The following is a 24766-nucleotide window of genomic DNA, read 5'->3' on the forward strand; positions in this document are numbered from 1 at the left end:
CGCTTTCCAAGCTATCTTGCTGATTTTCCTCTCATTCCTGGAGATAACTCATCTTTCTGTAAGTGTTTCTTTGAGTCTGTGGACTGCTCTTAACGCTCTTGTAGGTCCTGCCTTCATTTGGGAACAGGGGCAGGCGGAAAGAAAAGGAAGTGTATTGCAACTACCAATATCTTCCTCTAGGAGGAGCTGCGCAGCCCAGATGAGAGTGACACGCACCAACTCCAGCTCCTCGCCGGGAAGACTTCATCCCAGCAACTCGGAATGCTTGGCCGGGGCGGCACTCGGTCTCTCCGCAGCAGTTCTCGAACTGGCCTCCTTGAACGTCGGTTTCCCCTTCGCTTCTGCAGCCTGGATCTGGGGGGCGGCGGGCCAGGCCCGGCGTGACCCCTGGTGAACGGTGGCCGCCTTTTCCCACCCCTGCTCTCCCATCCTCCCTTCCCGTTTTACCCCGCCCCCTCTCTCCTCCCCAAGCCTGACAAGCCCACGAGCTGCCAAGCAGGGCGCAGCCATGGGAAGAGGAGGAGGGCTAGGGAGCGGCGGCGGCGGCGGCGGCAGCGGCAGCGGCGGCTGCTACAGTGGCGGTGGCGGCGGCGGCTGCTGCTGAGCCCGGGCGGCGGCGGGGACCCCGGGCTGAGGCCACGCGGGCCGGAGGCCCCAGCACCATTGGCCCCAGCGCAGACGCGAACCCGCGCCTTCTCTCCAGAGGCGAAGCTCGGAGGTACTGGAGTGGGGCTCCGGGAGTCTGGCTTTATTTTCCTCCTGTTGTGCCAGGGGGCCTGAGAGTGAACCCTGGGACTCTAGTTGTTTATGAAAATGGGAGGATCTGTCTTATATATTTACATGGATGATTTTTTATTTCGGATGACTTGGCTGTGCTCCCCTCCTCCTTGCGAAGAAGTTGTTTTCTGCTGGTGGGTTGTTGTAACCCAATCGTGTGTGTGTGTGTGTGTGTGTGTGTGTGTGTGTGTCTGGAAGTTGGTGGGGGCGGCAGGGAGTTGCGGGCGACAGACGAACCATCCCACTCTGGCGTCTGCTCTGGCCCGCGAGTAGGGTGCGTGGAGGGGTTTACTCCGGAGATAGTTTTGTTAAAGTCATAAAAGTTTTGCTAGTGTGTTTCTGTTTGCCATTATCTGCCTGGCTGAGGCAGAGCTGCCGAGGCTGCTGCTGCTGCCTGCGCGGGGAAGGATCTCCGGCAGCGAGACTGGAGAGATTGGGAAGGTCGAGCTGTGCGCGTGGACACCGCGCGCAGAGCGCGCAGTCTTTTGCGCGTTTGTGCGGGCTGCAGCCGCACATTGGCACCGGTGGAACTGGGGTCAGTAGAGTGACGGCCACCAGTCCGCATGAATTGGCGTAAGTGGAAATTGTGGCGAGCCGTCCTCCCCGAGCCTCCCCAAGCCGTCCTCCCCGAGCCTCTACAACTAGTGGTTGTAAAATCAACCAGGCTTAAAGTTTTGACAGAACTGCCAGAGGCTGCGGGTCAATGGGGTGGCCGCGTGTCTAGGGAGAGGGCGCTGGCGGCACAGAGGGTGCGGGTCAGGGTCACCCACTTGCGAGTGCGTGGGGAAGTCTATTTGGGGCGAATGCTTTACATATAGCCGGAGGAGATGCCTGCTGAGACCAAGCTGCGGGGGTTCTCGGTCTGGCGTGGACTGTGTGTCCTGAATGAGTGTAAGTGTGCGCTGTTTGCGCGCGCGCGAGTGTGCGCCTGGGGAGGCGTGTCGGCGCCTGAGCCAGTCGGGTGTGCAGGGTGGAAGAGGCCACAGAGGTGCCGCCTGCCTGTTTGTGCAGCCAGGAGACCTTGGAAGGGACAGAGAAAGGTAACGGGAGGCCAAAGTGTTGGGAAGTCAGAGTAGTTTCTGCATAGGATTAAGTATTAAGGGCTTTAAAATAACTAAACCCATTGCCCTGAGTGACTGAGAACTGGAAGTGAGGGTTTGGGGAGTTCTCAGGAGAACTGCATGGGAGGGCGTTTGGGAGGTCTAAGAGATGTGTAATATGTGTGAGTACAGAACTTCGGAGACAGACACAGGTTGGAGCTATGAATTTGAGATTTTCAGGGTGCTGCTGTCCACCGTCCAGGGACTGGCTGGTTTCAGAGGTGTTCAGGCTCCCTGGTGTGTGTGCCTGGGAAGACACTCATCTTTTCTCGCAGACATGGGATATTGTGGCAGCTCAGGTTCTGTTTCCTGAGCAACTGGTGTTCTAGGCTGGTTTCCACCTGAATCACCCTAGAAGTATCTTTTTTCTGATGATAAATGTTGAAACATTTCCAGAAATTAAAATGCTGGATAGAAACAAAATTGATGCAGCAGACAGGATTGTTAGCGATTGGGAGCTCTTTTTCCCTTTGAGAAAAGCAAAGCTTAGTGTTCTCAGATTAGATTTCAAGGAGTCTTCAGTTATTTACAGCTTCCCTTCAGATGGGCCTTTGGATGGAGCTGGAAGGATGTGTTTTGGCCTAGAGACCTTTGGAAGACATCATGTGTAGCTTAAAGGGGTTGTCCCATCTGTCATCATCTTCTTCCACCCTTGTAAACTTTTGTTTTGCATTAATCTAAGGAAAGTTGGTGAGTCAACATTTAGCTTTTTGTTGTTGTTGTTGTTGTTGGAGTAAATATATCACAGTGAAATTATAGTTGTGGTCTCCTGAAGGCCATGCAAACCAACACTTAATGGGCAAAGGTGTGAAATGAAAGTCTATAAATGCAATGACAAAGTGACGAGATGAATGCATTCTTTTTTCAAAATGAACATAACTGTGCTCACAAAAATTTATTCTAGCCAGAATTGGGCCCATGTTTTTTATTATTAGTTTTTAAACAGCAGACTCCACATCATAAACCACTTTAAAATGGATACTAGAGGCCTATGCTATCTCTGGCGCCTGCTTAAATAGATGTTTACAGTGCTTGGTAACCTATGGGATTGTCATGTTGAGTATCTTGTTAGCTCAGGACATAATGTTTATAGCATAATATAATAAATGGAGCCACAGTTGCAGCATGCTTCTTCCAAGTGCATGAAGCAAGTTTTGCATCAGGGAAACAAATTCTGCAGTTGGTCCAACTTGGCTATCCTTCTTTGGGTATCTCCTGGTAAGCACTGTCAATGTAAAGATAAATGTGAGTAACACAGTGAGAAAGTAGGACAGTAAATTGTTTAGCTTTGTGAAAAAAAGCATGGATTATGCTTTTTAAATCTGCTAACCTGAAGATTACACTTCTCAGGTTATACCACTGGTAAATTGCACAACTATGAGAATTTGGTTTGCTTTTAAAGAACAATTTTTAAGAAGTATGTCAATAATGAAAATAACATATTTCTTAATGTGTTTACATGTGTCCATACAAGCCAATACTTTTTCTTCTTTAAAAAGAACCCTATAATTTCTGTGGTAATGATTTAAATGTTATGAGCATTCAAATCACCTAATCACCTTTTCAATCTTCAATTGATAAGAATCGAAGTCTGATAAGAATGGAGTCATCCCTCAGCCAATTGTGTAAACAAGACAGTACAGAATGTCTTTCTGGCAAGTAATTTTTTTCAACCTGAAACAGATAATATAAATAATATGTCCCATAAAAGAATTACTTAGGATGATAATTACTTTAGAGGTAATTATCTGGTGCATGAACCTCCATCTGTGAAAATGGTCTAATCTATCTCTTCTTGGAAATAATCAGTTGGAAATCTCCCTTTTTCATTGTTCAGTCCATTCTAGGAAAGATTGATTTCTAGAAAGTTCTGCCTTATACTGAATCAACATTTTCTTCCATCCACTTGCCTGTCCTTCAGGAGCTGACCACAATTAATCTAGTCTCTTTTCCCTGTGTTTACCATACTTGAAAACAAACATTATGCTCCTTGCTGAATCCCCTTTTGCCTACTCTTGTAGCAGTTTTTCACCCACTGTAGGGTTCCACCCTCCTCTGCCTTGAACCATATGCCCTTGATTCTACATTCTCATTGTATTAGTCTGTTCTCATGCTGCTAATAAAGACATACGTGAGACTGTGTAATTTATAAAGAAAAAGAGGTTTAATGGACTCACAGTTCCACATGGCTGGGGAGGCCTCACAATCATTTCCGAAGGTGAAGGAGGAGCAAAGGCATGTCTTACATGACAGCAGGCAAGAAAGCAAGTGCTTTCTATAAAGGGAACTACCCTTTATAGAACCATCAGATCTCATTAGACTTATTCACTATCATGAGAACAACATGGGAAAAACCCACTTCCATGATTTAATTAACTCCTACTGGGTCCCTTCCACCATATATGGGAATTACGGGAACTACAGTTGAAGATGACATTTGGGTGAAGACAAAGCCAAACCATATCGTTCCACTCCTACCCCCTCCTAAATCTCATGTTTTCTCATTTCAAAAGCAATCATGCTTTCCCAACAGTCCCCCAAAGTCTTAACTCATTTCAGCATTAGCTCAAAAATCCACAGTCCAAAGTCTCACCTGAACCAAGGCAAGTCTCTTCCGCCTATGAGCCAGTAAAATCAAAAGCAAGTTAGTTACTTTCTAAACACAATGGAGGTACAGGCATTGTGTAAATATGCCCATTCCAAATGGGAGAAATTGGCCAAAACAGAGGGGCTATAGGTGCAAGTCCAAAGTCTAATAGGGCAGTCATCAAACCTTAAAGTTCCGAAATGATCTCCTTTGACTTCATGTCTCACATCCAGGTCACACTGATGCAAAATGTGGGCTCCCATGACCTTGCACAGCTCCGCCCCTGTGGCTTTGCAGGGTACAACTTCTCTCCTGGCTGTTTTCATAGCTGGCGTTGACGGTGGCTTTTCCAGGCACATGGTGCTAGCTGTTAGTGGATCTACCATTCTGAGGGCTGGGGTATGGTGGCCCTCTTCTCATAGCTCTACTAGGCAGTAACCCAGTGGGGACTCTGTGTAGAGGATCCAACTCCACATTTCTTTTCCACATTGCCCTAGCAGGGGTTCTTTATGAGGGCTCTGCCCCTGCAGCACAACTCTGCCTGGACATCCAGGCATTTCCTTACATCCTCTGAAATCTAGGTGAAAGTTCCCAAACCTCAATTCTTGTCTTCTGTGCACCTGCAGGACCAACACCACGTGGAAGCTGCCAAGTCTTCGGCCTTTCACCCTCTTCAGTCGTGGCCTGAGCTGTACCTTGGCCCCTTTTAGACATGGCTGGAGGGGCTGGGACACAGGGCACCAAGTCCCTAGGCTGCACCTAACAGGCCCAGAAAACCATGTTTCCTCTAGGCCTCCGGACCTGTGATGGGAGGGGCTGCCATAAAGACCTCTGAGATGTTCTGGAGACATTTTCCCTATTGTGTTGGTGACCAACATTTGGCTTCTCATTACTTATGTAAATTTCTGCAGCAGTCTTGAATTTCTCCCCAGAAAATGGGTTTTTCTTTCCTATGGCATCATCAGCCTGCAAATTTTCCAAACTTTTATGCTCTTTTCACCTCGTGAATGCTTTGCTGCTTAGAAATTTCTTCTGCCAGATACCCTAATTAATCTCTCTCAAGTTTAAAGTTCCACAGATCTCTAGGGCGGGGGCAAAATGCCTCCAGTCTCTTTGCTAAACCATTAACAAGAGTCACCTTTGCTCCAGTTACCAACAAGTTCCTCACCTTGATCTGAGACCACATCAGCCTAGACTTTATTGTCCATATCACTATAAGCATTTTGGTCAAAGCCATTCAACAAGTCTTTAGGAAGTTCCAAACTTTCCCACATCTTCCTGTTTTCTGAGCCATTCAAGTCTCTAGAAAGTTCCAAACTTTCCCACATTTTCCTGTCTTCTTTTGAGCTCTCCAAACTGTTCAAACCTCTGCCTGTTACCCAGTTCTAACGTTGCTTCCACATTTTGGGGTATCTTTACAGCAGCACCCACTCTACCATTACCAATTTACTGTATTAGCCGATTCTCATGCTTCTAATAAAGACATACCCAAGACTGGGTAATTTATAAAGAAAATTAGGTTTAATGGACTCACAGTTCCACGTGGCTGGGAGGCCTCTCAATCATGGCAGAAGGTGAACGAGGAATAACACACTCTCACATGGCGGCAGACAATAAAGCATGTGCCAGGGAACTGCCCTTTATAAAACCATCAGATCTCATGAGACTTAATCACTATGGCAAGAACAGCATGGGAAAAATTCGCCCTCATGATTCAATTACCTCCCACTGGGTTCCTCCCATGACATATGGGGATTATGGGAGCTACAATTCAAGATGAGATTGGGGTGGGGACACAGCAAAACCATATCACTGACCATCCCTCCTAATGTGTGTTTTCTAAACCGAAGATTTAGAATTCGTAGTTCTGAACATTCTATATCTATTAAGACAGTTTAATATTAATGAAATTCTTTAGCCATTTCATTACACTCTTGATTAATTTCATACCTATAAACAAAATATATTGTTCTTTTCAGATTATTAATCATCCATAGTCAAAGCATTTTTATAATAGCTTCAAAACATTTTTTCATGCCTGAATGTACTATAAATTTATGGAAAGTGTAATACTGTGTGGGTAAATAAAATTCTATATGCAGTGCAAATAGAGCCTTAATTTCTCCCTATCAGGGAATATCAACCCCAAAATACCGGAAGTAGAATGTTCCAAAGATAAACAAGTTGAAGCTACATGTTATAGACAGGTAGGGACTATGATGTGTTTTTTTCATAGGCCTCATTGTGTCTGCTTCCATGAACATGAATCAGTACTAGCAATCAGGCATGTATTGAAGACTTGTTCTGCCGAAGTCCCAGAGAGTATGCCATCTGGCCTTAAATGAAGTGAAAGTACATCAAATAAAGATACTTCCTTGGGCAACTGGGATTGAAGATGTATATGCAGGACATGACTAAGTCAACCATCTACTTTTTCTCAGGAAGTAAATGGCTTGCCAATGCCACAGGAAAGTCTAAAGCGTTCACACTCCATAAGCGTGTCCCATGTCCTGTTGTGTGTCTGGACAGGAGCTGGACAAAGGCCCTTTACTACTCCTAGCTTACCAAGTCTTAGCTGCCTTGGAGGAAGACAGCAAATCTGGCTTATCCAGAGGAGAGGCCTGAACTGTGAATGGGGCACCTACCTGGTGTGACTGATTTCTCTTTTATGTATCTGTCTTGGGCTTCCAGCTAAATTGTGAATTCACCATGCCACCGAGCTAAGAATCTGCCACAGCATTGTCTTCCTACACACAAACACACACACACACACACACACACACACAAACATTTATGGTGGATGTTGAAGACAATGTCAGTTTTTCAGCAAGTCTGAATGTGAAACAAATGACTATGTTTCTTGGTGCAGTGGGGTGTGAGGATGAGAGACAGGAAACCAACCTGTGATATAAACTGACATCTGAGCCTACCAAAAGCCCTTTGAGAGACCTTTGATCAAGACAAAGGGATAATCATAGCCTTGTGCACTTAGATGAAATTGTCCATGCTATTCCTGTGTGTGTGTGTGTGCGTGTGTGTGTGTATGTGTGTGTTTCTTCACTTTATCCCCAGCATTATGGTCTCAATTCATATACATTTGCTTTTTTCTTTATTCTATTCTGATATAAAGGAAAGAAATAATCAATGATTCATTTCCTTTTTTTAACATTTCAAAAATTTATTTCACTATTCCCTACCTCCCAGTCCTCACCCCCCAAAATTACAATTACGATAGACCCATTGGCAAGTACTTGGACATGCAATTTTCAAACCAAAGGTTTACTTTGCTACAAGAAACATCTAAGTTAGGATGTTATAATATGAAATAATAGCAAATTAGATGTCAAGAAACCTGGTCCTCTCCAAGCTCTGCCTTTAATGGGTTTTGCATTTTTTTGCAAACTATTTAACCTTCCTGGGCTTCATATTTCTTATATGTTAAAAACAAACAAGCAAAAAGGAGGAGTAAACAAAATGACCCCTTAGAATTCTCTTCAGGGTTATGGTTTGAATGCATTTAATTATCGAATTTCTCTCTTCTTTTAAATGTAAGCATCAAGAAAATATTTGCCTATTTTATTCTCTCATCATTAATTTTTAATCAATTAAATAAAATAGATAAAAATTTTATCAAAACCATGTTTCTTGCTTTCATTCTAAAACAATGCAACTCACCACTATCTGATTCAGAAAGTCTTTCTGAAATAGTGTTTTTTTCTTTTGTTGTTGTTTTTTCTTTGTGCTAAAGAAAATTCATTGATGAGTACCAAGTTCTTAAAAGAAGAATGGAAAAGTCATTGTTGTTTAGTCTCAACTTCTTTCTTCAGTGCTTCCTCCTACCTCTTAAATAGGCAAATAAAGCCTTAGGCCAGGCACTAATTTTGCTTAGTAATGATTCATAAGAAAGTAGTGATTTTGTCAGAAATTGCTGGGCTGCATGCTTTTAATCAGCGTCTAAACTTACCTTCAAATACTCCATTCCAAAATCAGCAGATAATTTCTTCTAGAGAGTCTTTCAAACTCTAGTGTCAAACAGATGTGTTTACTGTTTTGATTAGGGCTTATTTCTTTTGTTGTTGATAAGACTTCAGCCAGTTTTCTTTAGACTAATATTATTATACTCCCAATGAATTATACTCTTAGGTTGTGAATTTGTTTAAAGATAAATCTATCTCCAGCTGGCTGGTTTCCAAGTAAAAAGGGTATCCTAGGGAAGAAGTGCACTTCACAGGGATTCAGTACAGGTGTAGAGAATTCCCTGATAGAGAATTGGAACACATCAAGAGTTTGCAAATTGAAAAGGTACTTTTATGTGCTTATCCATGGTGGACAACCTGTGTCCTATGGAAGAAGCGCATTTCACAGGGATTCAGCACAGGTGTGGAGAATTCCCTGATAGGGAACTGGAACACATCACGATTTTGCAAACTGAACAAGTACTTTTATGTACTTATCCATGGTTGACAACCTACTGTGCTAGACATTTGCTGTAGTAACTCCTTGATTTTTTCCTCAGTTGTTTATAAAATTAAACAGTTGAAGTAGCCTATTGAAAACTCTTAAAAGAGGCCTCTCTTGTATTCCTTTAGAATACAGTATATTAAACAAGTGATAAAGTCCAAAGAAAAATCCTTATTCTTTTCTTGCTTTAAAAAATGCACTTTATTGTATTAAGCATTATATCTATCTTTTAAAACTTTGAATTGCCATATCAATGAAAGTAGAGTGTTATCATTACAAAAGAGAATCACAGACAGTGCTTATTGAAAGAAAAGATGCATAATTGATGCTGTAAATGCTCATCTTGAATTTGATGATGGCTGGTGAGAAACCTCAGTCGGACATTCAATTTTGATTGCCATTGGTAAGAAAGGCAGCCTTTGTTCTTTGTCATTATGTGGCACATGATCCTATTTCACCCTATCAGCTGCTTCTCTGCACACTTTCAAGCTATGTGATTGTTATACTAGAAAGCAGCTAAATTCGCCAAACTAATGAAGACTAATCTGACAAAACACGTGTGAATGATAAATTGTGAAAAGACCCTGAAAATAGAGCCTCTTCAGTGGCTTCTTCCCCTAAGGGTAGAAGATACCAGAATCCCTGGGCAAGATGAAATAGATAAAGGAACGACATCATTTTTATACCCAGCAAATCAGAAATATTAAAGAAAGAGAAGCAAGAATGAAGAACTACTACTTTCATAGTTCATTCTTGCAGTGTAGCACCTTATTTCCCATAGAGACATTGGCGAAACCATGTTTTGCGTTGCCATAGAATAGGTGTTCAGTAAATATTTTCTAGATGGCCTTAATATGTAGTAAAACAGAGAGAAATACGGAAGCATTGACAAGAAGTTTGTGGATAATTTGAGGGCAAAAGGATGTGGATAGGATCAGGTTCATAATGCAAATTTGCTATTATTCTCCTTAGATTAATGATGTCACCCAAACTTCATGACCTGCTTTCCAAGGTATATGCTGTTCACAGCCTTGGAAACATTTAGAAGTTTTTAATACTTGGAGCAAGATGGATATATGTTTCACATTTTGTCTAGGACTTAGTAGGACTTGGGGGACATATCTACTTTGCCAGATCTTAGTATACTTATTATGGAGCATGACATTTTAATTCTCTTTGCTTTTGTCCTATAAAGTTTAGTGTTTTATTTTTCTCAGTGCATATAGGGAGAGAATTATTTATATAATCTGAAAAGTACTTTGAAAACTACTTGGGAAGAGATGTTGAATAAATAAGTTTTTTTTTTTTTAATTAGCCTACAGGATGTAAGTCTGGCCAGGCTAGTGGTATTTTTGGTATCATTGTGAAAAATCAAAAACAGAACATGCATTTATCAATCCATTAGTGTGTTCTCAGGAATGTGCTAGACACTAGGGAATATAAAAGTAGTATAAAACATGACTCTTGACTTTAGGACCAAGCATTAAAGCCAGAAGGCAACACTATTAATGTAAATTCATGGTGTGATTATGGAACAGTTTATGACTGTACAACTTAATGAAAAGTTCATTACAGACTAAAAATACTACATTTATTTAGAGAGAAGGAAAATCTGTTCAGACTGAAGGATTTGAAGAGTGGCCTTCATGGGCAACATGGCTCCTGAGCCAGGACTTAAGATATGGTTTTTTTTTTTTTTTTTTTTTTTTTGATAGGTTAGAAGGGTTGGAGAGGTTTCATGCAAGGGGTTAGGAACTTAGGACCAGGAGGCGTATCTTGAGCTCACTGGGGTTACTGGTAACAGGGAGCAGGCAGAGAGTACTAGGCTGTAGATTTGTTTTCCATTGGAAGCTCTTCCCATTTCTTATTATGGTTGCTGCATGTAGGCTTATCCCTTGGGTAGGGCTATTGGAATGGCCACCCTGAGCCTATTGCTTATTGGATAGTGGTGGCTTCTGTGTGATATTTCAGCACATTTCTCTTTTCTGAACATTATGTAAATTCAATCGTAAAACTACTTTCTTAAACAATGTTCCAAGAGGCCTATTAAAGATGCCAACAATATGACTTCCATTCAAGAATACGATCTTGAATGGGCTTTACAATGGCAGAGCTGACCTGAGATTACCTCCTGTACTCCTGCTCTCAAGCCATATGCTGATGCTGACTGTCCTGGTCCAATAGAGCCATAAGGCCTCATAGAACTTGAGATCATCTACCAGTGACTTTCAACCAAGCCATTGCCTTTCTGCTAGGTAGTGCATAGGGACATTGGGAAATATAGTTATTACAAGAACTGGAAAGAGTTGTAGGCTTTTGGTGCCTAAAGTCAGAAATGCTAAATTTCTGTGGTGCCAGGGGCAGTCCTATATAAGAAATTATTATGCCACCTCAAATGCCAGTAGATCCCTATTCAAATATTTGAGTCTCATGTCCTCACTTTATTTATAGGTGAGGAAATGGGAGGTCCTGAGAAGTGACACAACTTTCTTCTAGGATTAAACTTCACAGTGTCAGTGACAGATTTATAACTCAATTCTTTTAATTTTCTTTCAAGAGCTCTTGTTGCAGCACCACAGTCGCTCCTATTAACATGGGCTATAACTATGGAATAGCATGTTGTTTATCTCTGTCATTTTTATGGAAGGATGATAGTTAGCTGTGTTAACTATCTGAATGGGTGCAATGTGCATAGAGATAACTGGTACTTGACCAGCAGTTCTTTCCCCTGGGAACACACACAGATTCACCTGTAAATTAGGGTTGGCAGGTGCCTGTTGAGATGTCAGCCACAGCCAAAGCTTACAGATAGGCTGACTTTCTGGAAAGGGCATGGAGCAGGCTTTGGATTCACACAAATCTGCTTGTCTGACAGGATTTGAATACAACTCTTCTTATCTTTACTATCTTTGTGACTCTCAACCAATTAAACTCTCTGAGCTTTATCTGCAAAAGAACAGGTGATGATTCTTATTTCACAAGGAATGAGTCAAAACAGTTCCTGGCACATATTGGGCATTGCAGATATAGAGAATTCCCTACAGTATCTTTTTGAGAGTAAAGACTTGAAACCTTCACTTATAAAAGACCCTCCTGATAACAGTTGCTATTTTTTTCTCCTCCTTTCCCCAAACAACCAAGGGCTTTAATGAGTCCCTGAAGTGTTTATTTTGTTTAAACTGTTGAGATTTCCCTCCTTCAGAAGAGTCCTGCTGGCCAGAGATGAGTTTCTTTTGACTTCTCTGTCAATGTCCCTGTATTATTGTCATATAGTAAAAATGGAAGATTTATCTAGATGGTTATTAGCAGGTTATGGAACTTAGATTTTAAAGTCAAGAATAAAAGCCATTCCTGGGTAGAGATGTTTTTCAGAGAGATCGCTACCTTGCCAGTGATGAGAGAGCCTCCTTAGGTGAGGTGAATACTTTTGGCAAGTTAAAGGATAACACAATATAATTTATTTAAGTAACTTTTTTATTTGGGACTAATTTCAGGTTTGCAGAAAAGTTGCAAAAATTGTAGAGGTCCTATATATTCCTCACCTAGTTTCCCATGTTAACATCCATAATCATGATGTATTTGTCAAAACTAAGAAACCAATGTTAGTACAATGCTATTAACTAAAATCCAGACTTCATCCTAACTCCCCCAGGGCTTCCACTCACATCTTTTCTTCTGTTCCAGGATTCAATCCATAAGAGTGCACTGCTTTTGATTTTATGATTTTTAAATACTGTGCATATGCTTTTTTTATTTGGGCCCTCTCACATGTTAAACTAACTGGCCTTTGTAACCAGATAGCAAGTTCTATAACAGGAAATACAATGATGTTGAATCCAGCATCATGCTGGACACAAAGTATGTTCTCTAAACTAATTAAATTTGTCACAGCAACAAGAAGAACAAAATTTTACTCAGTGTACGTATGTGTAGCTGAGTCCTCATTGGTAAGCTAAGAGGTACTCATAAGAGTGGGATGACTTGGAAGAAATTTGATTTTGAATGTGTGCCCTGAACATTGGTGTAAAGCAGGACCCCCTAAATCAACATTAACTGAGTCTGTACAATGTGCCTAGCATAGTGTGTGCATATCACACTTACTCCTGATAACTGTAAGGCACATAGCCTTGAGTAACTTAGCTGAGGAAATGAGACCAAGGGAAGTTAAGTTACTTGCCCAGGGATTCACAGCTAGTAACAAAACTGAGATTAACACATGTTTTTCTGGCTTCAGAACCTACACTCCTAATGTGGTATTCAATTACTCCCACACTTCTCCACTTGCTTAACCCCTATTCTTGGTGTCCTTTTTCTAGGTATACAGAATTTGAAAACTCTATATTGTCAAACTGCAGCCAACCTGGATACACGGTATATACTTTTTTGTGAACTGGATTAAGTTTCAGCCTTGAATTTGTGGATTATTTTCAAAACCTACCTAACATCTGTAAAACATGTTATTTTTTAATATGTAGATATCCACGTAAATTGACCACAAAGCTCTTCAGAAGGTCCCATAATCCAATAATTAATAAAATTTTGAGACATGGCTAATAACAGGCACAGAAGCATCTGCAAAGGGCAGGACATTGATATTGTATAATAATTTAAAGTATGTTATTATTGTATAATGTGCCTGAGTTTTGGATAATTGACCTTCATTTCTCAGTCTTTACATAGTTACTGCTTTTTTAAGCGTTACATGAGGGATGTGGAATATTCAGTGAAACATTTGACTAATCTTTATATTTTGAGTGGCCCAACTGAAAATTACCCTTGGTTGCCTTGGAACTCTGGGAATGATATTCAAAAGTAGAAATTCTTGCAAATTATTTGAGCTTTGGCTCTGGGAAGATAAACAACATGAATAACTAGGTTAACCAGAGCTGAAATTTCTCTAACCTATAATTCTAAATTCAGAAAAGAATGGGCTTTAGGGTTTTTTGTTTATTTTTGCTTTGATTACAAGTTGTTGGAAGCCTAGAGTTAGTATCTAATAACACAATCTATGTAACACACAAATTATTGGCTCACAATGATATCTAATTTCTAAGAAGATACAAGAAGGCAATCACGTAAAAACGTGCTTTTCTTCATAGAAGGAATAAGCTGGGATTGGCCAAAAGGTAATCCCTTTAGAGTCTAATGGTTAGAGCATTGCATATTTTTAAAGAAGATATATTACCTTTTAGAACATACGTAAGAAACCATTTTCTTTGCTTATATGGCTACATAAAGTTGTCATGGTTTTAAACTGTGACCTTAGATCCCTTATAGAAGTAATTACTGGCACAATCTGTGAATGAAGATTTGCAAACTATGCTTCACCAAGCCTCAGGGACTATTGGATGTCCAGAGGACAGAGCCATGTTGGATGTCTTATGGGCCTTCAGTCCTGCAAAGCAGTGTGCTTTCATGTTTTATACGCAGCAGTTCTGAGAAAATTTAAGTTGACAAAACAGCCTCTCTTCTTATTATTTTTATTTATTTATTTATTTTGAGATGGAGTATTGCTCTGTCGCCAGTCTGGAGTGCAGTGGCATGATCTTGGCTCACTGTGACCTCTGCCTCCCGGGTTCAAGCGATTCTCCTGCCTCTGCTTCCTGAGTAGGTGGAACTATAGGTACAGGCCACCATGCCCTGCTAATTTTTGTATTTTTAGCAGATACAGAGTTTCACCATGTTGGCCAGGATGGTCTCGATCTCTTGACCTCGTGATCTGCCCGCTTCAGCCTCCCAAAGTGCTAGGATTACGGGCGTGAGCCACGGCACCTGGTGCACCAGCCTATTTTTATTTTTTAAAGACCTGAGTGCAGTGGTGCAATCTTGGCTCATTGCAACCTCCACCTCCTGGGCTCAAGTGATCTTCCTACCTCAGCCTCCCAATTAGCTGGGACTACAGGTGCATGCCACCACACCCAGCTAATTTTTGTGTGTGTGTGTGTGTGTATACACACACACACACACACACACATATATCTATATATAAACAGAGACAGGATTTAGCCAGGTTGTCCAGGCTGATCTTGAAGTCCTGAGCTCAAGTGATCTGCCCACCTCAGCCTCTCCAAGTTCTGAGATTACAGGTGTGAGGCACCATGCCGAGCCATCCTCTCTTCTAAAAAAAAAAAAAAAGCAAACAAAAATGCTTAAGCCTGCTATATATTTTCTTATATTGCATAAGCTACTTTTCTGACTGCCTCTCTTTAGAAATTCCTCTGATTTCTAGAGAAAAAAATCACATTAGCTTTCCGGTTTCTAAATTCAGGCTTACTTTTGTAACTGCTAGATTATAAACTCTTAGAGGGCAAAGGGCTTTGTATTCTCTACTTGTGTACACTCAGTTAGTTTGCTTAAGCAGTTACTTCTGTGTAAGCAACATTAATGAAGTGCTTACTATGATCAAGGGCTATACCAAGTCCTTTTTTATATTGTTTAATCCCACACAAAACCCATGATCGACCTAATTCTACACTTGGTGAAACTATGATGTAGGGAGGTTAAATAATTTGTTCAAGGACCCACAGCTGGTAAGTCGCACAGTGTATTCAAACCCAGGTCTTCCTAATTGCAAATGTGTCCAACTCCCATGCTTCTAACCACTGCCTATGTGGTGGTTCTTTGATATTCCTCCCTCTAAGAAGTGGAGTTTAATTCCCCGCCTCCATTGAATGTGGGCCGAACTCAGGTGACTCATTTCTGTTAAATGGAGTAAAGTGGAAGTGAAAATGTGTGGCTTTAGCGACTAGGTCATTCAAAGAAATTCAAAGTGGTTTCTGTCTTGGTTGTTCTGTCTCATACCTATTGGGCATTTAATCTGAGGAAAAACAACTGCCATGTTTTGAGCTGTTTATGGAGAGGCTAAGATGAAAAGGTACTGTGGATCCAACAGGCAGTTTCAAATGAGGACCTGAGGCCCTCAGACCAACAGCCAGTGTGAAACTGAAGCCTCTTGACCACAGCCTCCATGAGAGTAAAAGAATCTTGACCCCCTAGGGAACCACAGCCTCCATGAGAGTAAGCTTCAAAATGGAGCCTTGACACCTAGTGGAGCCTCGAGATGACTGCAGTCTTCCACCAACAGCTTGATTCATGAAAGACCATCAGCCAGAGCCATCCAGCTAAGCTGCTTCTAGGCCCCTACTCTTAGAAAATAACTGTTTGTTGTTTTGACTGCCAAGTGTTTGGTTCATTTGTTATGCAGCAATAGATAAGTAATGCAGCCTAACACTGTCCTTATCATTTTTTTAAAAAGAAATTGTTTTAATTTTACTAAATAACAAATTTTAAAGCATTGATACAGCAAGGAGAAACTTTCCAGAAAAAAATGCTGCCAAATTTAAATAGTAAAATATTAATGTCCAAAAAACATAATAGTTACAATGACATCTAGGATTGAGGATTTTGTAAGTCAAAGGTCAGCTGCTTAAAAAATTCATAATTTTAAAAGGAAGGATATTAATAATACCTGCATTATTGAACATAGATAGCATTTTGAACTTTTAAGAAATCCTCATGGGAAAACTCAGGAAATACTCTGTTTGGTAAGTTATCACTCATAATCTTAAATTGTTAGGCGCATGTTTGCACTTTCCATGATTGAAAGAGGAATGTAAAGCAAAGTTGAATTTTAACCTCTTCCCTAGTGATTTTACTCAGCTTTTCAAAGGGGTCCTGAAAGCTCAGAGGTCAAGTCATTTCTTGGTTTACTCTGCCTGACAAATTGCATTAACTCTGCTTTATAGCCACTTGCAATTTAATAAATGACTTGGACTTTGATTAATATCTTTAGTGCTTAAGCCCAAGAATTTGTATAAGACTTTGGGATATAGTACTGTAAATTTATCTAAAGATGGACACTGGAAGGTAGAAGGAGATATATTAGTGTTGGTTTGGGTACATGTCTAGGTACTGAATTTGGATCATCATAAGTCCTTACAGAAGATACTTGTTGATTTGTCTTTTAAAAAAAAATGTGAAAGTGATTTTTTAATATATTTACAAAGTGATTTAAGTGATTTAAGGAATTCATTCATGAAGTGGATATGGCTAGTTCTTGTTTAGTATTCAGAATGACTGTAAAATAGAAATGCTGATTTTCCTTGCCCAGATTGTAGAACACAGATCAAACCCTCCTAGTCCTTCCCTTAAATGTTTTTTCTCCATGCAGCTTACACCCTGAATTCTCAAAACATTTGTTATATTGAACTGGACTGGATAGTATATGCCTGACCCTGATTCATGGGATTATGCTGCAAGGGAATATAAAGATGAATATTGATAGCCTGAGTGTGAAAATTCATAATTACTCTCATCCTCGTTCATTAATTCATTTGTTCATTAACTCATAAACAGACTAATTGATTCAACAGATATTTATTGAACATTTACACTTTGCCCAGCAGAGCACTGGACTAGGTGCTAGCACAGTATAATAAGCAACCCAGAAATAGCCTCTGCCCTGCTGGATTTCATAGTCTAAGATGGAGAAAGGCATTAACCAAGTGTAATTTAAAATCGTTTTAAGTAATGTGAAATAAATATATATGAGAACCTGACTCAGGTTGGGATTTGATGATTAGGGAAAGCTTTCAAAAAAGGGATATTTGAGATCTAAATAAGAGGGAGAAGAAAGAGACAATGGGTAGAGAAAAAATAAGATCCAGGAAGATACTTAGTACTTCTGAGAACTAAAAACAGCCAAGTCAGTGTAGTCAGAGTTCAAAGAGGGAGAAAGTACATATCTAAGAAGAAGCCAGAAAAGTAAGAAGGGACTACGTCTTACACAATGATGTAGGCTGTATTTTAGTTTTTATTTATCTTAAGAGCAATAGAAAACCATTGAAGGGTTTGAAGCAGGGAGTGACATAATCAGGTCTGCATTTTAAGGAGTTCACCTGCTCTGTTATGAAGCATGACTGGAGGAGGATGGAAAGAGATGTTCAGGGAGCTGGATTATAAGTCTGTTGTAGGCCAGAGGTATTGGTAGCTTGGACTGGGGTGATGATGCTGAAGATTGAAAGGAGTTAATAGATTTATAATATATTTGTGAAGTAAAGTTGACTGTACTTAGTGCTGACTTAGATAGTATTGGTGAGGGATGTCATGGTAAATTCCAAGGTATTGGGCTTCTTCAACTGAATGGGAAACACTAGAGGGAGTGCAGGTAAAGGTTGAGGGAAAGTGAGGGACAGTAGTTCAGTTTGGGGATATTTTGATTTGGAGGCCTTTTTAAGACATCCTCAAGGAGACACCGTGCAGTGTTGAGTCTTGGATCAGAGGAGATACCTGAATGTATAAATTTGTAAGACAGTGGTTTATGCACACTATTGAAGCCACAGAGGTAAATCAGATGATGTATAGAGTGCAAATGAAGTGAGAGAAGAAAGCATAAGTCTGAGCCATGAGAACTCCAACATTTAAAGGCCAAGTGGAAAAGTTGACAAGAGTGGGAATTGTGACTAGGGTAGATGCCAGAGTGGCATCTCAGAGGCCAAGGAAAGAGAATCATTTAAGGTGCTGATGAGGGGTAAAGTAAGAAGGTCCTGTAAATGTCCCCTTGGATTAATAAAATTGATGTTTTGAAGGACTTTAAGGAGAGTGAGTTTGTTGTAGTGATGGGGGCAGAAGCCAGAATGAAATGTCATGGGAAATGGGTGGGAAGTCTTGAAAGAGAGACAATGAATATAGGTAATTCAAGATATGTGGTCAAGGGAAACAAAAAGGATAAGGCTTTAACTAGAGGAGGAAATAGAGTTAAAGGAGGAGTTTTTTGGGTTTTTTTTTTGTTTTTTTTTGAGATGGAGTCTCACTTTGTCGCCCACGCTGGAGTGCAGTGACGCGATCTCGGCTGACTGCAAGCTCCACCTCCCAGGTTCACGCCATTCTCTTGCCTCAGACTCCCGAGTAGCTGGGACTACAGGTGCCTGCCACCACACCCGGTTAACTTTTTATATTTGTAGTAGAAACGGGGTTTCACCATGTTAGCCAGGATGGTCTCGATCTCCTGACCTCGTGATCTGCCCGCCTCAGCCTCCCAAAGTGCTGGGATTACAGGCGTGAGCCACTGCACCCGGCCAGGAGTTCTTTTTTTTTTTTTAAAGATGGGAGAATTGAGCACATTTAAACACTAATGGGGAAGACCAGTGGGGAGGATCAGGGGTGGCCTGAAGATAGACAGAGGGTGGATAAATAATCATATAGGATTCCTGAGAAGATAGAAGAAGTTGGATCCAGAACACAGCAGGGGGAATTAGTTGGCCTTGGAGAGGAGAGATGATCTGTACCCTCTGTTCTAGAAGAAAGCCAAAGGTGATGTGTGCAGATGCAGAGGTGTGTTTGATGTAGTGGAGGCAAGTCAAAGGAGTTTTTGTTCAATGCCTTATACCTGCTCCAGAAAGCAGTTGAGTCACCAACTGAGAGAGGGAGAGAGAAAGGGGCTGGCATACTGGGAAAGAAAGGGGATCATTTCAAATATTTGAGGAGGACAGAGAAAGTTTGAATATGAAAGGGTGTAAATGAGTAAAATTTAGTAGGATTTCTAGTCATTGCTTGAAAGCTCAGCTGAGGCTGATGATCATGAATTCATGGTGATACCATTGTTAGAATTATTATAAAATATATAATAATATATTATATATTCACCTCCTTTTGGAGGTGCTCAGCAGTTTACTAGACAGAAAAGCAGGGTCATCTAGGCTTAAAATTTTGTCAGAGAGGTATGATGAAAAAATTGCAAAGGAGATTAGGATATTGGCATGGGCAAGGGAGCTTCTAGAGTGATAAACCAGGAATCTAAGCCTGCTAGTGGGGGACATGTAGACAGGAGAAGGAGAGTATAAAGATCTTTGTGAAGGCTGGAGGAAATTTGTAATCAGAGTGGTTGATTAAACAAGACAGAAGTATAGCAGTCAGTGATCAGCACAGGATGCTGCACCCCAGATCAATTAAATCTGTATCTCTGGGTACAGGGCCCATTTCAGCTTCTCAGGAGATTCCAGTGCTTTCCTTAAGGGAGAATATTGATATAACTGTTATTAAGACTTGTGAAAAAGATATTAGCAATGTGAAATCAAGACAAAAACACAAACACAGAAAGAAGTTAGACAAAAAAAAAACAACAACACAGAAATTACACATTTTCTTTTTCACAAATCAAAGTCGAATTCATGGGCCTTCCTCCCTGGCTCATTCTCCCTGACATTAGAAGTACAAAGGGAGTAAGTAAAGTCTTTATGGGGAAGATGGTATAATTAAGCAACAATTACCTAGGGACCAGATGCTTTTGAATTTGACTGATGAAAACAGAAGCGTGTGAATTTGTTCACTACAGTCTTTTTGGAGGGGCAACACTCTTGGCTCACTTGGCGTGAGGTAGTTTCAGTCTGGCTACAAAGATTTGAATGTGGGACTTGAGTTTCTAAAAGGGGACTAACTGGCCTTCTGTTAGCCAGGATTCTCGGACTTGGTGGCTATATCATGGCTTATGCTGTCTTGGAATGGTCTTGGGCCCAGTTGAAATTTGTTGAAATTACATATGAAGATTCATTAATGTATTACTTGGAATTCAGTGACAAGGATCATCACTGCCAGGTTTCCTAGTTAGGAAAACTTACCTCCATTCCTTCCAGTTAAATAGAAGACCATTGTATAGTTCATTTCTGGTTAAGTAGAGTATTTATGAAATGTGTAGGGCTTGTAGGCATAACTATTGCTAAAGAAAGCCCAGTAAAGCTTGACATTCCCTCTGTTGCCCTTGTCTGTCTTTCCATAAATTTAATGTCAAGAGCATTTTTTGAGAAGATGATCACAGGATGATTCAGGTAGACATGGAGCAGGTTGTGAAAACACTTGAATGTTTCACCAGTGCATTAGGGTTTCCAGAGAAACAGAACCAGTAGGGGTGTGTGGGGGTGTGTGGGGGTGTGTGTGTGTGTGTGTGTAGATTTATTTTAAGACATTGGCTCACACAATTGTGGAGACTGGCAAGTTCAAAATGTGCGAGGTGGGCTAGTAGGTTGGAGACCCAGAGAAGAGCTCATGTTGCAGGTCAAGTCCAAGTCCACTGCAGAACTTCCCTTTGCTTGGGAGGTCAGTCTTTGGCTCTATTAAGGCATTCAACTGATTGGAGGGCAGTTTACTTTACTCAGAGTACATCATTTAAAATTTTAATGTCATCTAAGAACACTCTCTTAGAAACATTTAGGATAATGTGTGACAACATATCTGGGCACCATGGCCCAACCAAGGTGACACACATATATATATAATGGCTATATAATTAACCATTACACCAAGGAAGATACAGCACTATCTTCTCTGGATTAAACAACAAAAATGCTCAGTCCGATTCATGGTTTGTTGAGGGTCTGTGTAGAATATAGAAATTATATTACAAGTTTGGTTTTCTTTGGGGATGGTGAGCATTTTATAAAATATGCATATATAAAGAGAGGCGTTCTCTTGTAACACTTAGAGTAGTCCTGTACACATAGAAGGCACACAGAATGTCCAGTGCTGGTGACATGAGACTTCATAATGATGTGTTTGATGCCAAATCTTTGTGTAGTAAGAAGCCATGAGCAGTTAATACATTTCCATTTGATGGCAGCTGTAAACATTAACCAGAAGGCTCATAACTGTGTTTTCAACTCACACGCCTGGGTTGGGGCAGAAGCAATAGTCTCAGCAGCCTTTATTTATCTGTTTTTAATTCCATCTCACCCTTGTTAAATTAACCTGAAATAACTGTCATTTTGACAGTGCCCTCAAAAATCATCTTATTGCCTGTGGAGTGATTTTCAGATTCCTGAGCCTAGTATTTAGAGTCCTATGATATTCCCTCAACTTATCTTTCCATATGTATTTTCTGTTGAGCTTCAAACTGAACTTCCTCTTTGCTCTCAACATATTCTATTTGTTAACTTTTGTTCATATTATTCCCTCTAAAATGACTTTTCTCTAATTTTTTTCATTCCCTCGTTCTTCTTATCTTTCGAGGTAGAGCTCAAATGCCACAACATCAAATGCCACAGTATCTGCTCTGATTCTTCCCCTTTCCAGCTACAAGTTTCTCTTTCCTCTACCACTTCCTTGGCACATTTATTGAGACTCACGATTTCTCTCATCCAAGTCTCTTGTGCAATGTCTTACTGTATGTGGCCTGAATTCGGAATCTATGTCTACAGTCTCCCCTTTAGCCTCACTCCAGTACCTTGCAGGTGGCCAGTCCTCTGTAAACACTTGTCGAAAAAGTCAAAACACAGTTTTCAAATCAGAAAGAACCTAACATACAAAGCCTCATTGTCATTTTTATATTTCATCAAAGAGGTATACATTGAATTTTTTGCATGTTCTCTATAGTAGTAGCCATGTGCTGGACAGTGGACCCACAGTGGACATTCAGTAATTAGTAACTGATGGATTTATTCTGTATTTAACAAAATTTTCTGGATGCTTTTAGACTGAAGGGGAATTGGTTTGATGACACAAGTTTCAAAAGACAATGTTATTGCTAATGCACATTATGAGGGAACTATGGTACATTTTAAAGTCCAACAGATAGAAAAATGAATCAATCACGAGTCAGATTTATTGATGGACTTGTGCCACCATCAAGTTCTAAAGTATTAGTAGTGATGTTATCAGAAAATATCCCACTCTGAGATAATCTGTAGCCAGCTTTATACTCTAAAAGAATAGTCTGAGTATGTTCTTCTGCTCGGAAAAGGGCTCGGGGGTCTAGTAATTATTGTTTTTACGTTTTTAAAGTTTATAAACTTGGCATGACTGTGCTTTTCTGTGGCTTCCAATCTCTGGTGATAAGTTTTCTCAAAATATTCCTAATTTATCCTGATGTAAATCACAACTCATAAATATCAAGAGAGACTGCCTACAGTACCATCTTCTGATTTAAAAATGCATTTGAATCAATATTTACTTAAATATAATGCACTCTGCTGAATAAGGAAGTTCTGACTTGTTAAGCTCAGTATGCTTGGATAAGAAACCAAAATTTTTTGTTGGGTTTTTAAAATGTATTTTAAGGTCCTTATCTCTTGGTGTTAGTTCTATACATATTGAAGCACTAGGGAATCACAGTCCCAGTAGTTGGACAAGAGAGACTCATAATATGGCAGTTGAAGCCAAAGCATTAAGCAGAAACAGCTATTAATATTAACAGGCTCACTGTAGAGAGAAGCCGTAGTTGTCAGGGGAGGCAGAACTGCCCAGGAAACCCATCTTTGTCCTTTTGTCTACACAGTTTGAGGCAAAAGCGGTAGTTATTTGAACTCAGCAAACCTGAGTATTCCATATTGAAGGCCTGCATAAGTCAGGGACCGGGGATGTGATGAAGACCAGACATGGACTTTAGAAGCACACAGTGTAGATATAAAACTGCACTCATAATGTAAGCTAATGGGAGACAGGAAAGATGGAAGCAGCAAAGACTCACTACACCAGGAGGAGTTATGGGAGACTTCCCAGAAGATATGGCATTTGAGCTGATTCTTGAAAGTTCTGTAAGAGGCCATCAGGCAGAGAAAAAATGAAAAAATGCTATTGAAAGGGATAGCCCATAACCATGGAGATATACCAGAGGATGATGTGTTAGGAAAATGGTAAGTACTTTGAAGTGGCTAGACCAGAGAATGAGGTCAGGTGAAGGGAAAAGTAGGCAGGGTTCCTATATTTATATCAGTGATTTTGAACTTTGTCTGGGGACCAGCAGGTAGCTGCTACCAGAATTTCTTATGTCAGTAAGTAACATGATCAGATTTGTTATTTTAGCAAGACAACTTACACTATAAAGTATAGAGAGGTGTTTGGAGTACACTGATTGAAAGGTAGTGGGGAGGTGTGTTTTTTAATAATAAACCAAATGAGTAATAACATGTCTTACTCTTACATAATTGTTGCATGAAAGGAAGCCTAGTGTTTATCAGCAAATCTTTTGAGATGTCAGTGCAACACAACACTGTATTCCATTTTTGAAAACAGCTATCCCTATAGTGTGTGAAGAGAATACTTAAAGTGTAGACAGACAAGTGAACCCAGCACTTCTTTGTCACATGCAGTCAAGAAACCAGACAAGATATTTAAGCTCTGATTATTAGTATTGGCAAGGGTTCAGATCCAGGGAAAAAAAATACACTGAGTTAGTGGTGGTGATGAGATTGACACGAATAGAGTCGTATTTTCCTTTTTGTGCTGTTGCAAGGGAAATGAAGCTTTAAACATAATGAAATGGGTTCTTGTGAACAGCAAATCTGCTATTTCTTCACTTTTTATGGCTTTGTCAAGAGTGATCTTAGTGATCCTTCACTTTACCTATTTATTTTAAATTTTATTTTATTTTAATAGTTTTTGGGGAAGAGGTGGTTTTTGGTTACATGCATAAGTTCTTTAGCGGTGATTTCTAAGATTGTGGTGCACCCATCACCCAAGCAGTGTACACCGTACCCAGTGTATAGTCTTTTATCCTTCACCCCCTCCCACCCTTCTCCCTGAGTCACCAAAGCCTATATTATTCTTATGCCTTTGCATCCTCAGAGCTTAGTTCCCACTTACAAGTGAGAACATACAATATTTGGTTTTCCATTTCTGAGTTACTTCCAACTCCATCCAGGTTGCTGCAAATGCCATTATTTCATTCATTTCTATGGCTGAGTAGTATTCCACGGTGTATATATTGCCACATTTTCTTTATCCACTCATTGGTTGATAGGCATTTAAGCTAGTTCCATATTTTTGCAATTGCAAATTGTGCTGCTGTACAAGTGCATGTGCAAGTTGTGCAACTGTCTGCCTCCCTCCTTCCCTCCCTCCCTCCCTCTTCCTA

The 24766-nt window shown here is 40.5% G+C and overlaps 1 protein-coding gene across 2 annotated transcripts in view; it reads left to right on the top strand.

The window, feature by feature from the left end:
* Nucleotides 1-247: 247 nt before the first annotated feature.
* The window catches only part of GHR (growth hormone receptor), a 307791-nt gene continuing 283272 nt past the window's right edge, over nt 248-24766 (top strand). Inside the window, exon 1 of one of the 2 annotated variants that reach the window (XM_011966449.1) lies at nt 248-718. Coding sequence is in view for 1 of the 2 variants with exons in the window: in XM_011966443.1 (XP_011821833.1) it covers nt 1341-1350 (10 nt within the window). In the remaining variant the exon portion in view is untranslated. Of the gene's footprint in view, nt 719-1203; nt 1351-24766 lie in introns of those variants that run through there. The other variant, XM_011966443.1, reaches the window with a different exon arrangement.

Source organism: Mandrillus leucophaeus, unplaced genomic scaffold (genome assembly GCF_000951045.1).
Source record: "Mandrillus leucophaeus isolate KB7577 unplaced genomic scaffold, Mleu.le_1.0 Scaffold119, whole genome shotgun sequence".
Classification (NCBI taxonomy): Eukaryota; Metazoa; Chordata; class Mammalia; order Primates; family Cercopithecidae; genus Mandrillus; species Mandrillus leucophaeus.